Source organism: Crocodylus siamensis, chromosome 1 (assembly GCF_052110815.1).
Source record: "Crocodylus siamensis isolate JL-2025a chromosome 1, ASM5211081v1, whole genome shotgun sequence".
In the NCBI taxonomy this organism is placed as follows: domain Eukaryota; kingdom Metazoa; phylum Chordata; order Crocodylia; family Crocodylidae; genus Crocodylus; species Crocodylus siamensis.
Window position 1 is genome coordinate 143,166,777 of NC_143395.1, and position 18,481 is coordinate 143,185,257.

Sequence of the window (18,481 nt, forward strand, 5' to 3'; positions counted from 1 at the left end):
GACTCTTGAGTAAAGTTATAAGACCCTCTTTTGCCAATATAAAACACTATGATGCAACAGTTGGACTCTGGAGTTGGAAATACTTATTGATGCCATTAACATCTATGATAGCAGCAAACAGAATAACAATAAACCCATAATACTCCTTTTATAAATGTCCATTTGTTTTAAGAAGGCAAGCTAGATTGGCATGTTATAGAACAACTAAAGGTATGTACAGACTCTAAACTTAGATGGACCTAAGTAGGATTAGGTTAATCTAAGTGCTGAACTGTACGTACATTTGGGGAGGTTAGATCAGGAAAAAAATGCCTGGCCTGATCTAACCTAGTGTACCTGAGAGGTGCACTAAGTTAGACTGGGCATGGGGTAGCCCGATTTACTGACTGTATGTACATATTTAGAGTGCACACTGGGGCTGTGATTTTCCTACCATCAACTCCAACTCTGACTGGCTTTTTTTAGTGCCCCTGGATGGTGAACCCTCCCCACTCTCTGTGGACCTGTGAAAACGCTGTGGACCCACTACTCTGTCCCCACCAACTTTCATTCCTGGCAGAGCTCCTGTCACCAGTGAACACGTGTACAAGCGGGGACCCAATCTATGATCACACCACTTAAAATTAAGTTGTGTGATTGTAGATTGGGTCCCAGGAACATCTGCCTAAATCAGATATGTATAGAATAAGGTTTTGTGAGTTTGGGCTCATGAAAGCATATGCTATATATTTCTAATTTATTTTTTATGCTGCAAAACTACCATGTGTTTTGCTTGATTTCAGACTAACATGGCTAACTACCCCTCAGTTGTTAGAAACCCAGTATGTTTTCTTTAAAAACAGAGATGCAAACATAAGAGCTGAGAAGGAAATACTTTTCCAAACCTTTGAAAAATCTGAAAATATCAAAAAGTTCCAGTTCTGAATTACATCCAAGGGCACACAATATCAAATGTTTTGTGATTATTTTTTTATATATAGCTCATTACTCAACTGTTATATTTCAAGCCAACAATCTCAAAATGTTTTGTTTAATATTTTAGATAAGTTTGTTTAAATGTTGAAAATAAGGGTTTCAGTAGTTTAAAAACTAATTTTATACATTTTAAATGAAAAAAACATGAAAATGAATCTTTTCCTGTGACCCATTTCATCTTTGTTGAAACATTGTTATTTCATCCATATTCTGACAAAAATGTCCTTTCACTAATGCCCAACAAGCTTTTAGCAAACATAACTGTATTACATAGCTGTAAACTCAATAGAGTGGCATTAAAATATTTTTCTTTGGCTTTGTGAGAAAACAAAGGCTGGACATAAAGACTATGGATTTCATTTCTCATTTTGATAATGTAATTCTCTTTGCTTTTTTCCCCCCTAGTCTTTCCTTTATCTAGCCTGGTACATGACCATGTCAGTCCTAGGCCATTACAACAATTTTTTCTTTGCTGCTCATCTCCTTGATATTGCAATGGGATTCAAGACACTACGAACTATCCTTTCATCAGTGACCCACAATGGCAAACAGGTATCAAGTTTCATCTCTTACTTTCTTTTTTTGTTTGTTAAAGGAGTGCATAGCTTGTTTCCACCCATGCCTGAATTCAGACTGACTAGTAAAATCAGTTGTCTGTGTGTGACAGTAGATATATACTCTAATTATGAAGTTAGATGTATGTCAGTAGAGGAACTGGTCTCTAAGATATGAAATCATAGTCGTTACCATGACTTCCTGGTCATTAATTTCAGTCTGCTGTTTCAGGGAACCATGTCAGATAATCCTGTTAATAAATTGATGAGGATCCATCTTAAAAGTAATTAGTTTTTTACCATGTCCCCTCTCCCCTGCTCTGAATGGCAGGTTGCATCAGAACTGCACTTTCCTACTGGTAAGAAAATTGACTTCCAGTCTATTAATATTGAAGTTGTTTCAGACAGATACTAGAGAAAGACAGAAGGTAGGGCAGGATGGCACCTTAAAGATTAACTGGTTCAGAGAGGCATGAGTTTTCATTGGCAATCACCTACTTAGATGCAACAAGTCCAAAGTATGTGGTGGGAAGGCCCAAGTACTTCTTCAGAAACATTGAAAAGAGATTAATCAGATATTTTATCTCAAGGTTTCATCTACATGTTGATTAATGCGCTTTTGGTAATGCACATTAAATTTAGTACCTCCATTGTGAGGTACTAGAAAAAGGCACATTCGCCCATTTTAATGCTCATTAGTGAAAGCACACTTTTTTGTGACACTAATGCACATTTAATGTGTATTAAAGTGCAGGTAGATGGGTCTAGAAAAGGGACTATCAAACTGTTCTCCATGGAGCTGAGACCTGACCTAAAGTTTTTGAGAGTGAAGTAAGGTAGTTTCAAGGATGTTGAGTGGACCATGAGAAGATCTCTCTTTTTATGGAATTGCCCACAGAATGAGAAGCTTGACTTACCTGGGAAGTGGCAAGTAAAGAATAACTGCTCCTTATTGTTGCCTTAAACATTTTGGATTAGGAAGCTCTGCTTGGTGGGTAAAACTATCTTTTTGTGTGGACAATATAGAATGATCTGGAGCTTATATGTGGTAGCTTCTCTGTATTTAGGCCTGCAAAGAAATATGTGGAGAACATGTTTAGAGGGCAAAATTTAATGAGGAAATGTCCACTCCAAATCTCAAGTATTTGTCCTTCAGTAGTTGCCCTTTTATGGGCCTTCATTCCATGTGCTGTATATTTCATACAGCTCTGAGCAGCTACTGTAATTTTGAGTTAAATTTGTTTAAAGCAACTGTTAAAACAAGTATGTGAATAAATTATCATAGCTTCTGCAGTGACTTCTGGGATCTGAACTCTGACAGATGATTATACAGCAGGCCACCTCGAAGCAACTCTCCAAAAGGACAAGTTGATTTACTGCAGTATTGTTACAAGGGCCTAGAGCAGTTGAGAGGGGTTTTTTTTAATGTAATTAACTATATTTGGCTTACACAACAGACTAGGACTCTCAAACAGCAATACAAATGAACCCTCTGCAGTATGTGTCATTAAAAATATAGTGTAAACAAGAATATACCTTTGCCTCTGGTGGGGAGATAATCCATGATTTACTAGTATGTTACAGGTACTAGAGAACCCAGGTATTATAAAAATGCTGAAGCCTTAATGTATTAGTGCTGTATTCTAAAAAGATATAGGTTGTTCATACTGCTGCTACAATGTCACCATAGAGTTACTTTTTTTTTTAAATGCAGGTGATAAGTCATGCTCATAGATGTGGCATGTAAAATAGGAAATTGTATGTAAAAGACTGACACCTCTTGCTATTATTTAATAAATTTATCATCTTAGCTGTTGTATTTTGATAGAACAGGAAGTCAGACATAAATCTGGATCAGCCATATAACTGAAAGGAGAATTTGGTCACCCTAGATTTGTGACCACCTGTTGTCAAACTGAGTACATGTAAACTTTAACCTATATTAAAATTGGTTTTATGTTTTTTATAGTGATGCCTATAATATAGCCTTTACTATATTACAGAGCAATAAGGTTGGAGTGGTGTTATATCAATCCTTGAACACCTAAAAGTGCTAATATTGCACAGCATCCCACAGCACCATTTAAAAGATCCTGTGACAGCCTAAGGCATTCTGTCTTCCTGATTGAGAATTGCTTATTTAGATGCACATAGCTGAGTTGCATTCAGAATACTTGGGTTAAGTTTTAGTCTCTAGGTCTCAACTCTATAAATGGATAAATATTCTTGGCCAGATAAGTAGCTCTGGATTTAATCCCTTACAAGTAAAGAACATGACATTTGAGGGTATTATCAGTAATTAATACGCTCCCGCTCCCCCGAAGCCCCCCAGACACCCCCTCAGCAGCCGCAGAGCCCCCTGCCGACCCCCAGCACAGCCGGAGGTAAGCAGGCTTGTGGTGGAAAGGGGTTAACTTCTCGCTCCCTGGGAGGAGGCCGGCTGCATTGAGCCGGGCCGGGTCAAGCCCCCGCCCAGGCCCCTACTTGGCCCAGCCCTCCAGGGAGCCACACGACCAGAGCTGCATGAACAGGCTGCGTAAACAGGTGCTCGAGTTAGCACGGAGTTCGCGCAGGAGAGGGTGTGGGAGGGCACGAGACCCTGCCTGCGACCCCCCCAGTGTAGTTAGTCCCAGCCGTAGCCAGCCTACCAGAGGCATAACATGGATGGGCACGCGCCGCACCCCAAGGGTTCCCTCAGGCTCTGCGCCCCCGCCATCGGGCACGTCAGAGACGGCCACCCAGACAGAGCCCATGGTTCCAGGCTCCACGCAGACGAAGCCCCTGGCTCTTGGCTGCGGGGGCTGCCTGTCCCTTTTTCAGGCTCTGGGGCCTGGGAGCATGGCCACCTCCCCTTGCGGGGTCTGCTCCCTACTGGGGTCTCTGGTGCGCCAGCTGGAGGAGCTCCAGGCCACAGTCCAGAGACTGCGTGCCATCAGGGACTGCGAGCAGGAGATAGACTCCTACTGCCAGGCCCTTCTCCCCCGGGAGCCGCAGGGTAGAGCACCGTCTCCCTCCATGACTAAGGAGGACTCTGGGACCTCCCGCTCTGCCCAGTCAGGGGCATGGACCAAGGTGGTCAAGGGCCCGAAGGCCCGCCGCACCAAGGCCCCTCCCTCGCTGGAGCTTAGCAACAGGTTCGCACCTCTTGCTGCTTCAGCAGAGCCCGCTAAGTTGCCAGCTCCAACAAGCAACACGGGCTAAACCGCAGCTACTGTCCCCGCTCTCCCCAAGTCAAAACGAAAGGTGTTTGTTGTGGGAGACTCCATCCTGCGGGGCACTGAGGGGGCAATCTGCCGCGCCGACCCCTTAGCCCGGGAAGTCTGCTGCTTCCCAGGGGCCCACATCCGAGACATTGCGAAGAGGATCCCACAGCTCCTCCGGCCCACAGACCACTACCCCATGCCCCTTATTCACGTGGGCACCAATGACATGGCTCGGAGCACCCCCAGCCAGGTCATGAGGCGCTACAGGGAGTTGGGAGTGGGGCTTAGGGATCTGGGAGCTGATCACCTTCACCATCTGCTGTAAAGCTGGCAAGTCAGTCAGCAACACAGAAGTCCTTGACTTCAGAAAAGCCGACTTTGACAAGCTCAAGAGGCTTGTCGGTCAGGCCCTCAGGGACCGTGATCCCAGGGAGATGGAAGTTCAAGAAGAGTGGTTGCTTCACAAGGAAGTGATCCTCAATGCACAAGCTAAATCTATTCCAACACGGAGGAAAGGCAGCAAGAAGGCACAGCAGCCCTCCTGGCTCTCCAGGGACCTAGCGGACCTCCTGTGGCTAAAAAGCAAAGCCTACAAAGGATGGAGGACAGGATTCACCTCCAAGGAGGATTATTCTGCACTGGTCCGGTCCTGCAGGGAGCAAACCAGGAAAGCCAAGGCTGCAACTGAACTCCAACTAGCATGAAGGACAACAAAAAGTCCTTTTTCAGATATGTGGGGAGCCGGAGGAAAAGCAAGGGCAATGTTGGACCCCTGCTAAACCAGATGGGGCAACTGACAACTGACGCCCAGGAAAAAGCCAACCTATTAAATAGGTACTTTGCATCAGTCTTTCATCAGTCCCATGGGACGCCCATGCCTGCTATGGGACAGGGAGATCTGGGTGACGGGAATCCCCTACCCTCCATAAATGCTGACCTCGTGAAGGAACACCTTGAGAAGCTGGATACCTTCAAGTCAGCTGGCCCTGACAATCTGCACCCCAGGGTACACAAGGAGCTGGCGAGCGTCATAGCCCAGCCCTTGGCACGGATCTTTAAAAACTCCTGGTGCTCTGGTGTAGTGCCCGAAGACTGGAAGAAGGCCAATGTTGTGCCGATCTTCAAAAAAGGGAGGAGAGTGGATCCGGCTAATTACAGGCCCATTAGCCTGACTTCTATCCTGGGGAAGATCTTAGAAAAGTTTATTAAGAAGGCCATCCTTGATGGACTGGCCCAGGCTAACATCCTAAGGGATAGCCAGCACAGGTTTGTTGCGGGTAGGTCTTGTGTGACCAATCTCATTTCCTTCTATGACCAGGTGACCTATCACCTGGACGAGGGAGAAGAGATTGATGTCATATATCTTGACTTCAAAAAAGCTTTTGATCTGGTATCCCATGATCACCTCTTGGCCAAACTGGCCAGTTGTGGCCTTGGCTCCACCATGATCCACTGGCTGGGAAACTGGCTCCGTGGTTGGACCCAGAGGGTTGTAATTGATGGCAGTCACTCATCGTGGTGCCCTGTGACCAGTGGGGTCCCTCAAGGCTCTGTCCTGGGACCCATCCTGTTCAACATCTTCATTAATGATGTGGACACTGGAGTCAGGAGTGGACTGGCCAAGTTTGCTGATGACACCAAACTTTGGGGCAAAGCATCCACGCCAGAAGATAGGCGGGTGATCCAGGCTGACCTGGACAAGCTCAGCAAATGGGCAGACGAGAACCTCATGGTGTTTAACACCAATAAATGCAAGGTTCTCCACCTTGGGAGGAAAAACCTCCAGCACCCTTATAGGCTCGGCAGTGCTACGTTGGATAGCACTACAGAAGAAAGAGACTTGGGGTCATCATTGACCACAAGATGAACATGAGCCTGCAATGCGATGCTGCAGCTAGTAAAGCGACCAAAACACTGGCTTGCATCCATAGATGCTTCTCGAGCAAATCCCGGGACGTCATTCTCCCCTTGTACTCGGCCTTGGTGAGGCTGCAGCTGGAGTACTGCGTCCAGTTTTGGGCCCCACAATTCAAAAAGGATGTGGAGAAGCTTGAGAGAGTCCAGAGGAGAGCCACGCGCATGATCAGAGGTCAGGAAAACAGATCTTACGATGACAGGCTGAGAGCCATGGGACTCTTTAGCCTGGAAATGTGTAGGCTCAGGGGTGATCTGATGGCCACCTATAAGTTTATCGGGGTGACCACCAGGATCTGGGGGAATGTTTGTTCACCAGAGCGCCCCAAGGGATGACGGGGTCGAACGGTCAGAAACTCCTGCAAGACCGTTTCAGGCTGGACCTAAGGAAGAATTTCTTTACTGTCCGAGCCCCCAAGGTCTGGAACAGTCTGCCAGTGGAGGTGGTTCAAGCACCTACATTGAACACCTTCAAGAATAAATTGGATGCTTATCTTGCTGGGATCCTATGACCCCAGCTGACTTCCTGCTCTTTGGGCAGGGGGCTGGACTCGATGATCTCCCGAGGTCCCTTTCAGCCCTAATGTCTATGAAATCTAAATCTATGAAATTAAGAACTTTGAAAGTCAGTTATGAAAGTAATGTGCTAATAGTTATTTTTCCAGATGATAGCTGTGGGCAGTTGAAACTGTTTTCAATAAGGCTCAAGGCAATATTTTTTTAATGCTGTAGCAACTGAGAGCTGAGGGATGCCTTTTATCACCAGGGATCCTAGTTTTCTCCAATCAAAGAAAAGGCCAACATTTTCTGATTAACCCTCCCCCCCACACTAAAATCCACATTTTTCTATGATTAAAATGAAACACCACTAGTATATGTGCGTGTGCGTGTGTGTGTATGTATATATTTGTATGTGTATATATGTGTGTATGTGTGTGTACATATATATAGTGGTGTTTCATTTTAATCATGGAAAATGTGGATTTGAGCTGGGTTTTTAAATGGGAAAAATTTGGATTTTTTTTCTCAGAGAAAACTAAGATCCCTGCTTATCACATAACCATCTAAGAGGTTATACTATTATGCTAAAATGAATATATAGTTTTGCCTCAGATGCTTAAGATGTAAGTGGAATAGTGTTGCTACTAAAATGCCATAAGGCTAAGTAAAAACATTTTTTTTGCCACTTTCCTGTGTAATTGCAAAGGCCCACCTAATTTTGCAAGTTAAGTCTTCATAATTGTCCTTCTGATGTGCAGTTTTATTACTTTCAGATATTAGCTCTAATTTACATAATGGTCAAGGAATACTATTTAAATATACCTATTTAGTAAATGTAAAGATTGCTGTAAAGCCTTGATTCCAGAGCCAAGTTAAGTTGCCTTCCATTAGATTTATGAGGTACTTTATTTTTTTAACATTTCAAACACAAAAGCAAAGGTGTTGTAAGCATTCAATATTTAATAACTGTGAGTGCATCTACATGTGCAATTAGTGTGATTCAATAAACTCTGGTGCAGTTTGTGGGTGGCAGAAGGGTTAGCTGGGACACAAGGGTGTTACAGTGCATAGCTAGCTGGAAGACAGCCCCTGAATTTTAGCACCCTTTTGCCCCAGCCAGCCCCTGTCATGGTCTACACATGTATAATTGCACATAAGAACTCTACCATAAAATAGTACTGTGCCCAACAGTACTATCCTATGGCAGAGTTAATTAATCCATGCCCTAATACCAGTATACATGTAGACTGTGACACTTTACTCCAAAGCTAATTAGTTTCCTCCGCAGTAAAGCGTACATGTAGAGGCACCCAGTTGCTCTAAAATGAATTGGTAAACCATCCTGAATTTTACACAGGCAATAAGACTATATCTGTCTTTACTGTATGTCATATGTGAAGTAGCATTGTTGCTTATTTATAATATTTTCCTAGTGCCTCAATCTTAAACCATTTTAACATTAATGAGCTAATTGAAATGCTCTAACCTAGTATAGAATGCACTGACATTGTATTAAACTAAAGCATCCATTTCTTTTGAAATGCCAGGAGTGACGGACAATAGTGGGAGAATAAGACAATTTGGTTTTAGCAAGTAAATAGTTTATTGTTTCTCTCTCTTTATTATACAAAAGAAATGGTATTTCTTGTTTTCGCAATGTTAACATATCTGTTGTACAATTTTATCTTCTAGCTTGTCTTAACAGTGGGATTATTGGCAGTAGTAGTATACTTGTACACAGTAGTAGCATTCAATTTTTTCCGTAAATTCTACAACAAGAGTGAAGATGGAGATATGCCAGATATGAAATGTGATGATATGCTAACAGTAAGTTTCAATCTGTTTTTTCTTGTATTTCATGCTGTTGTCATTGTTATTATTTCATGCTCCCATTCACACAATTGTATCTCAGTTTGTCAATAGCCAAAGGAATAGCTGATGACCAGAAGAAGATGAGTGAAGGGTAAAGGGAAGAAGATTGTAACATAACCTTCTGGGACTTAAATTTGTTCTGCAGGTATTAAAGAATGAGAGGGAAGAAATAGGACAATATTCTTTGCTATGCATTTTTTGAACAAACAAAAATTAGAAAGCTGTTTCATTCCACAGGGCTTTCTCAAAAGTGGATATAAATGCTTCTGAATCCTAGGGGTTATCAGGTCATTAAGAGAGTTGTCTAGTTATGGTAAAATATAGTCAAGTTTTGGAGAGGAGCAGGGAGATGATCGAAGGAACAAGCAAGAAGCTGAAGATGAGCAGGCGAACATCTCCAGCTCATCTCCAGCCTCCTGCTCATTGTCTTGCTCATCCCCAGCCCTCTGATCATTCACCTGCTCCATCTCTAGCCCTCCCAAGGCTGGAGATGAGCAAGAGAATGAGCAAGAGGCTGGAGATCATTCAGGATTTCCCCTGGTTGACTCCAGCCTCCTGATTTGCTCCCCCATTCAGCTCCTGCCCCCTCATCACTTCCCCACCCAGTTCCAGCCTCCCACACCACCAATAGCTTACCAGCAGCAGCAGCAGTGCTCAGGGCCTCATGGCACAGCCCTACCACATGGTGCGGAGCAGCAAGGCTTGGCCCTGGCCACCTAGCACCCACGCTGCAGCTGCTGCATCGACTGGGTGCAGTCCAGCATGGCAAGGCACTGTGCACTGTCTGGCAGCTTGTGGGTGCTCCAGCTGCCACCCGGGGCTCAGCACTGTTCAGTTTGAGTGGCCTGGAGCTGCAAGAAAGTGCGCAGTGCCCTGTTGAGCTGGGCAGCACCCATGCAATGCAGCAGCACAGGTGCCAGGTGGCTGGAGCTGAGCCCTGCTGCCCCCTGCGCTGTGGGGCTGTGCCATGAGGCTCTGAGTGGCCCTGACTGCTGCTTCTATTGCCAGTGAGTGCAGGGTGCTGGGGCTGAGCCTGGGTGGGAGAGTGAGTCGGGGGAACAAATGGAAGTAGAGGGAATGAACTGGGAGTTGGGGGAATGAATGGGGAGCAGAGAGAACAAACGGGGTGGGGGGAACCAATGGGGAGTTGGGGGAATGAATGGGTTCTGGGGCTTTGTGCCCCCCCGCCATGGTCCCCTCCTCCCCTTCTCCAGCCCCACAAACCTCCTACTTACCTGCCACAAAGCTGGGTTCAGGTTCCTGCAGCCTGCACTGCTGCCTGCTCTGCGTGCTTCAGCACAGGGGCAAGGGCCACCCATAGAGATGCTCTGGCTAGCTACCAGAGCATCTCTGTGGAGGACCAAGCCTCTGGTTGCCCCAGGGCATGGTTTAGGATTGTGCCTTGCCCCACTTTTTTCCCCCAGGGTATTTTTTGACCCCTAGATATCTAGGTATGTAATTTTGCCCCTGTACTGTAAATTTGCAGCATGGAGAACATTTTTTTGTTCCCACATGTGCCTGTTGCAGCATCTCAGAAGGGTTTGAGATGCTGCAAGAGGCATGTGCACACACATCTGGACGCATCCAGGGGGTCTTTCTCAGCAACTGTTCCCTAGCTCTGGAACTCAGTCATTCTTAAGGCCCAATAGTGCCCAAGTGCTATAAGACCTTCCTATTTGGGCAGCAAACAAAGTAGGCTGAGATATTGCTTAGTGCGTGTCTACATTATAGTGATTTCCTAGTTCCCTTTTTTACATGGCTTTGTTCTCTTCTCACTCTTCTTTTTTCTAAGTTCTGTTCTCTTACGGCAAGCTGCTCTAAACCTTTGTTGGGAAGGATGGCATACGCAGTGGATAAAAAATAAATTAAAAAACAAAGAGCATTAGCATAAATCCAGAGTAGATTTACTCCATAAAGATATTACTGGTTTTTAAGTGCACAAGATCAGCCCACAATAGTTGTTAGTCTGCACCTTAAAATCTTTCTGATTTTAACTAAGTATTCTTCCTATCCATTAGGAGGTAGAAGAGCTCTTTGCATTGTTTTTATGTGTTTATAATTTTGTCAGTAGAAAATATCTAGTTGCAGCTATAATCACTGCTACTGATAGTACAGTATCTTTGTAGCACTTCTGAATATAGACTTCTGCTACACCTAACAAATTTTGCTTTGAGTTCACAATAGATTTCAGGACAGAACTAAAGAAACACTAAACTAAGCTAGGAGTTAGGGATGGCTGAGATGAGATGGGATAGGGTGAGAGGCGTAGAAGGAGAAAAATCAGCAAAAGGACATTTACTATATCAAAAGAATAGACTATTAATAGGACTGATTATTAGCAGGCCAAGCCTGCATGGTCAGATGGGTCTGCAAGGAGGAGTAAGATTCACCAAGGTCCTGAATACCAGAAGTTGGGCATAAATATGTAGCAGTAATTAAATGGGAAGGCATGTGATGCCTTCCCAGTCATGCAAATGGGTGGAAAATATGGGGAGTGGCTAGAACCTAGGCTCCCAATATATGGATCAGTGCAGCTAAGGAGCCTCTAAGATGGGATAGGAACCTTCAACTGGTAAGAGCAATTGGGGAGCAGAGAAGGAAATGTATCTTTGCGACTCATAATTTACTAAATTACTCTTGCTATAGCACATCTGTGTACCACCTTTCACAAAGGTCCAGTTGCCAGACCACAATTAAGCCCTTTTTATTTCCATGTTTGCAAAAGATGCAAATGGGAAAGAGATATAAAACTAGTTACAAAAGCCCACTTCCACAGATGCCACATTCCCAAAACATGGTTTGGAAACCAACTGAGTTCACACTGAGAAAGGGCTTTGTTGTTGCCATAATGTGAGAAAAGTGGGACTAAGCTACAAATGTGATTTCAGACTAGGAAAGCCCCAAATTCAGTGTTCTGATTATATGGCAAGTTCTGCTACCCCACATTATGAAAAGTGCCTTCTGTTTTTATTGTTAAGTTGGATAATTGAACCAAATTGTTGAGTGTTATATTTCTAATTATGTGCCACGTTGACACAACTTGGATTGATCATAGTACAAGAAAAAAAGTTTTAATCCCAGTCACAGAATTGATTATTTGAAAAAAATATGAATCAATTATTAATTTTCAAAAGGGACAAATGACAGGGGAAGAAAAGCTGCTAAACACTATAATGCATGTATGATTTCCCTCCTTGGGAGAAGATAAGTGAGAAAATGCACTGCATGTGACAGATGTTAATGGCATCACTTAATGCAGTACTGGAAGTTGCCCAGACAGTAAGATGCTTAGGGTCATAAATTAATTTCCCACTCTATTCCCCACACTTTACACTTTTAGGGAGAGTCATCTAACAGAGAACTTTTGTGAATTCTCTTGGTGCATTTGCAAAGTTCTGGGGCTTGAGCAGTGGTGAAAAAAAATCAGAAGCATTTTGTCTTAGTTGCAGCTTCTCCACTGGCTTCTGTAAGGGCCAGAGGCTGCAACCTGTACTTACATTGAATCCTCACTGGACATATCTGCACAAAACACTGAAGTGTGACAGCTCCTGACGAGCTCCCAGCTGCATGAGAAAGCCCCACTGGGCATTCTGATATGCACAGGGCCAGGAGATGGCCGCTGCTGCAGCAGGCAGAGCTCTCTTGGCCCCATGCACATTGGGGCCAGCTTCCGTGCTCCCTGGCTAGCTCCCCCTGGCTGCTGCAGGGGGCCCCCAGGGAAGGCTTACTGCACAGTAAGCCTTTATAGTTTTAATAGAATGTGTAGATGTGCCCACTGTGCATGCAGTTGGCCTCCTAAAAATGCAACGGCTCCAGAAGGCAGTACTTAATAGGAGGTAAGGGTCATTGAAGCATGTTGGAAATCCCTCTTCTGTCTCGTTTAGGTATAATAATTGTTTTCTCTCCCTGCCCGTGTGAATTTGGGTTAGTATAGTGTACAGTTCCAAATGCTGTTTTTTCCTCCTCTTGCAATTGATTTTTTTCTCAAGAGTCCTGGTACTAAGGATAGTAATAAAATGAGTGCTTTATGTCCTGATTTACTTTTTCAAGGTAAAGGATTTCAGAGCTCTCATTGTAGAAGCATTCAGTTAATTCACTTAAAATATGATTCTACTCTAAAAATGATTTTTTAGAAACAACATCTGAGGCTCCATATTTATTCCATATCACTGGTTTGTTATCTTTTTTTTACTGTTTACAAATAAAATTCTATTTCTCCCTCCTTAAAATAGAGGTTGGGCTTTGAAAGCTAGTCTTTTCTTTTGCCAGTCATCAGTTGAAATAAAGATTTGTGGGGCCATGTAATGTCCTCAGTTTCTATCTGCACACACCCACAATATGTCTTTCAGACAGTAGCTGACAAAGACATTATTTGGCCTCAAGAATCATCATTACTAGGGAAAGGGAAAGAGCCCAGCCTAATGCAGAGATAAAAAGTGAGTTTGAAAGGCTGGGAGTCATAACAAAATCTTTTACCTATTAAACTGAGCAAATGTTGTAAAAAACCAATGTAACATGATAAATAGGGAGCACCATATTACCATTATTAAACACTTTTCAGAATCTTAACATATTGTAATTTTTCACTGAGCCATTAAGGACAGCATAGTCTTCTAACAGAATCCCTGTGGTATTTTTATTTTCCTTTGATCCCCTAAACATGATGAAAGAAGAAATAAAAAAAAACCCTTGATTTAAAAGGCAGCAGATTATAGCAGGAGCCACTACCCTGTATGAGACCTGAAGTATGCTGAACCTTATTTTTCAGACAACTTTGTAAATATTTTCACCCATTTGATATCTGTACCAGGTGGGGGGAAATACCCTAGCACCCCCTACTGTGCCAAGTTTGGGTTAAAACACCCTCATTCTTGCTCGCCACGTCTTGATATTGTAAAAATTCAGGGGAGGTTGCCTGTCATCCTCCTGGTCACGGTTCCTGCTACCCCGAGCTTTGTTTATATGATGGGGGTCCAAGCACCCAGCCTTATGGGTTATGCGTGGCTCCAACCACCCCTGTACCATGCCCCAAGCCTCGCAGATCTCCCAGATGTTGTTTGTTCTTAGCGATAGCCTTCATCACTCTTGGTGCCCTCTGGTGCTCGGCCTCTCCACGGCCCTTGTCACTGTCGGTGCCGCCTTGCTCTGGGGCTTCTCGCTGCCCACGCTCAGGGCTTCCCGCTGCCCATGCTAGGGCTCCCACGCTGTCGTGGTTCCCCTATGAGGCCTCCTCTGTCCCCGTATAGCTTCACCTGGTCCTCTGGTTAAAAAGTAAACAAAACACAAGCCCCTTGGCTATAACATAACTCTAAGCCATCAGGCTTCCACCTTCCTCTCGCCACATCAGAGTTGTTCCCTCCGTCCCCAGTCTCAGGCCGCACCTGCAGTTTGGCCTCTACTCATTATTCACTCCAACAGAGTTCCTTCCCCCTGGGCTGCCAGCAGGGAACTGCCTGCCTGACCTCAGCCTGGGAGTTATATAAGAGCCAGGCCTTGCCCCTTCCAGTCAGCTGACTTCCCCTGGTTACCCTGGCAACCAGCAGCTGGGCTTCCTACTTATTGATTCACCAGTAGCAGGCACTTCAGTGCCTTGCTACAATATTGGTAAATATAATACCATCACTTTAATTGGGAGACAGGCTACAGCTTATCAAAAATGGAGATAATATGAATGCAAAGTCTGAATCAGTATTGGGCAGTTCCCACATTCTCACCCCATGCTTAATTCACCAGACCCAACTATACAAAATGTAAGAACATAAATTTTTCAAAATTTCTAAGTTTTTTACCATTATTTTATTCTAAAAAATAGAAGTACTATATATCAGGGATATAGTGGTAGAGTGGTTAAGGTATCTTGCTACAGAATCCAGGAATATGAATTCATGCCTTGCTCCAAACTTATACTTAACACAAGTCTCAGTTGACCCTTCTGTAAAATTGATGGGTTATCCTTTGGGGTGGGTCTAGGTGGCTAGAAGTGATACTAGCCCCATTGCTCCTTTGTGTGCTTTTGCTTGTAGAAACAACTGAAAAACCATATCTGTTTAGATAAAACTCAGGAGATTGTATGACTTTGAGAAATGTATGTTTTAACCATGCTGCCCCAGCATGCCATTTGACTCACAGCAAGTGGATGTTTGATCTTTCCTTATAAAACAGGAAATGTTGCCATTCTAATCTTTAGCAACTCCCACTGTAGTATATGCAAACATAGAAAGGGAAAAAAGAGTTGGCATACTTAAGTGGATAGGATACTAGACTGTTAGGAACCTGTTTTTTATTTCCAGCTCTGCCAGTAACTTGTTTTCTGACTTTGGTTAGTTTTATTTCATTTCCCAAGTACCTTTATTCTCCTCCTCTAAATAAATACAAGAATGAGATTTCCTTTTTTATTCTTGTTTATTTGGACCAAAAGGTTTTCAGTATATAGATAGTCTCTGTGGGTAAGTACAGAGGTTCAAAAAACCCAAGACAAAATCAATTCTATCTCTGCAGTTTTTTTCTAACCTACTTAGATTGAAGCGGTAACAAACTGAACTGATGTTCAGTGTTTGGGTGGCCAAAACAGGCAGAAGTCTTCAGTGGCCCAGGTCGGAAGTCTGGGGGTGTTCACATGTATCACCTCTCATGGCAAGGCTGCCTGAAGCTGCTGAACCAGCAGCCCGAGGCCTGATTGGCAGCTGGAGTCTGTTGGGGGGAGGAAGCACCCAATGGGGAGTTTCCCAGCTGGGCTGGGCTCATCCCAGCCTGCCCCTTCCCCAGCCATTGGCCTCCAAGGGGAAAGGTCCAAGGGAGGAATACACCTACTCCTTGTCCATACTGACCCCCTCAGCTGGGGTCTGCTCTGCATGGAGGAAAAGTACCCACGGGGGGTTTCACCCCTCCCCACACCACAGCTCATACTGTTCTGGGATCACTCCAGCCCTGCCACTTCTCCAGCCCTCTGCCTCCAAGAGGAGTGGGGGGAAGAGGGTGGGAACCACACACCCCACCCCCCAGCAAGTGCCAGATGGGAGCAGGGAGGGGTTTGGTCCTCCTCCCTAGGAGGCAGAGGCTAAGGAGAGAGTAGAGTTGAGTCAATCCCTGCCAGGCTCACTGGGCTGTAAGGGGTGGGGGGAAGAGCAAAAAGCCCCCACCACCAGGGCTTTTCATCCCCCTGCTGTATAGCCTGGGGCTAGTGGGGTCTGTGGATTCATTTTCATGCTCTGCCCCCCTGTCCCACTGGGCTGACAGACCCAGGCAGGAATCAGGCTAGGGAGCTGAGGCTGTGCCCCAGCTCTGTGATAGCTGGGGGTTGGGCCAGCCTTGGTCTGCTGGTGCAGACATCACAGCCTAAGGCTGCAAAACGTCCTGCAATGCTGGGGAACTGAGAGTTACTTGAATCGGGAGGGGATCTGGGACAGAAGTTCCATAAATCAGTTTAACCTAAATCAATTAAGTCTAATACTACATCCAACCAGATTTATCTCAAACCAGTTTCAATCATTTTGGAAGTTGGTTATGTGCACTGAACTTCTGTTGTGTTACAGGTTTAAACTAGTTTCTAATCACTTAAATGAGTTTATATGTAACTTCTTTCCCTAACCTGTGTGTTTATCAGTGTCTAACAATCTGGAACCTGAATTGAAGTTGTGGCTCTTAGATGCTCTACAAATAAAATAATCAGTAGGCGAAATCTTGAAAAGCAATTTCTTTAATACAATTAACTCTTACTTCGTGTTTTCTAGTGCTACATGTTTCACATGTATGTTGGAGTGCGTGCAGGTGGAGGAATTGGTGATGAAATTGAGGATCCAGCAGGAGATGAATATGAAATCTATCGGATCATCTTTGACATCACTTTCTTCTTCTTTGTAATTGTCATCTTGCTAGCCATCATACAAGGTATATATTTGTAGCCCATGATTAGACTTACAGTATATTTGAAACTACTAGAATCTTAATGCCACAGTCATTACTCTACATTTCTGATACAGACGGGAGCTAAAAAGTCAAAATGTCACCAAAAAAAAAAAAAGAATCCTTAAGTATTTGTTGCAAAACTCCACATCAGTGAAAGAATAAGGTCAGAGGAGAGAGAGATGGTATCCAGATAAATTGATTGATAGGACATATTTAAGTCCATTGGCACTTACAGTGCTTTAAGTTTTGCATATTTTGCAAAAAGCAGTAGTGGCTTCTTCTTTTTGACTTTTCTGTTCACATGATGAGGCTAGAGATGTAAGGTGTGTATGAATATGTCCCTTTCTTGGATCTGTATTAAGAGTGAGATGTAAAAATGATCCAGCAGTGAAAAAGCCAAGTAATTCCACTGAATTATCCCTGGTGGAGCTTGGTTTGTCACCCAGTTTAGCCATTATCATTTTTGGATCCATTCTAGGAGGCCTACTTCTAAGGTATTAAGATACTAGGGTGATGGTACAGAACAGCCTTCATGCAATAGAAGAAAGAAGAAGTGGTGATGTACCTGCAGTCCTTTTCTTCACCTCTTGAATTATCAAAAAAAGGATTTGACTCATAGGATGAGTCCCCATGTGCAGGGGTGTGTGGTTGCTGTGGCAAAAATAGCACAGGCACAAATCTGAGCTGCTGCTTTTTGCTGTTGCACATGCCCCTGCAAGTGAGGTTAGTGCAGGGCAAATGTCCCAGGTAGGATAGGGGAGGCTGGGGCCATCATCTGTGGATGCCTTACCTGGGGTCTTGGAGGCTTCCTGGGGCATCAGTAGCAGCAATCTATCTGCTTGGAGCATGTTCAACAGCTAGAGTGTGGCTTTGGCCAGCCATGCTTCAGTTCTGGTGGCACAAGCTGCTGCCACATGTGCCATGCTGCTTTTTTTTAACAGCAGGGTTTTTTTGACACTGGGATTTCCTGGTGGGAGTGCTTGCACCAACACTTTCAAGGTCCCAGTGGTGGGTGACCTGTGGCTGTGGACTTTTTCACATTTCTGCTTTCCCTTTTCTCCTAAATGTGATTTGAATAAACTCCAATAGCCTGCAGTTGACCCAAGTCTGCAGTGTGCTTGCCCGATTTGGGTAGGGGAATGTTGAGACCCATGCTTTTGATTCCCAGATGCTTGGGGGGCATGATGAGGGGCTGCAGTTGAGCTGAGAGGGAGCACAAAAATGGATGTTATAAAGATAGCTTCTGCTGAACAGACAATGTAAGGGAATTCATGGATTAAAAGTGCCAACGAAAAGGGAATAAATGCAGGGGTGGGGGGAAGGGGAGGGGGCATTATGGCTATATACCAGAGTGGCCAGTTGCAGCAGCATGTTTGTGGGGGGAGGAAGAGTAATGCAGTGTGGGATGCCTGGAGGACCAACTGGGTCTATGTCTGAGAACACTTGAGGCATTTTTACACATGCAAGTGGCACAGCACTGGCTGCTTCGAAAAGTGCCCACTGCTGTAATGCTTGCAATTGTATAAACAGCAAAATGTGTGTCAGCACAAAGAAATT

At 44.3% G+C, this 18,481-nt stretch overlaps 1 protein-coding gene across 1 annotated transcript in view; it reads left to right on the forward strand.

The window, feature by feature from the left end:
• The window catches only part of RYR2 (ryanodine receptor 2), an 830,495-nt gene that overhangs the window by 802,544 nt on the left and 9,470 nt on the right, over positions 1–18,481 (forward strand). Inside the window, exons 97-99 of the mRNA XM_090044772.1 lie at positions 1,381–1,527; positions 8,840–8,974; positions 16,750–16,906. Of these exons, the coding sequence (XP_089900898.1) occupies positions 1,381–1,527; positions 8,840–8,974; positions 16,750–16,906 (439 nt within the window). The remainder of the gene's footprint in view (positions 1–1,380; positions 1,528–8,839; positions 8,975–16,749; positions 16,907–18,481) is intronic.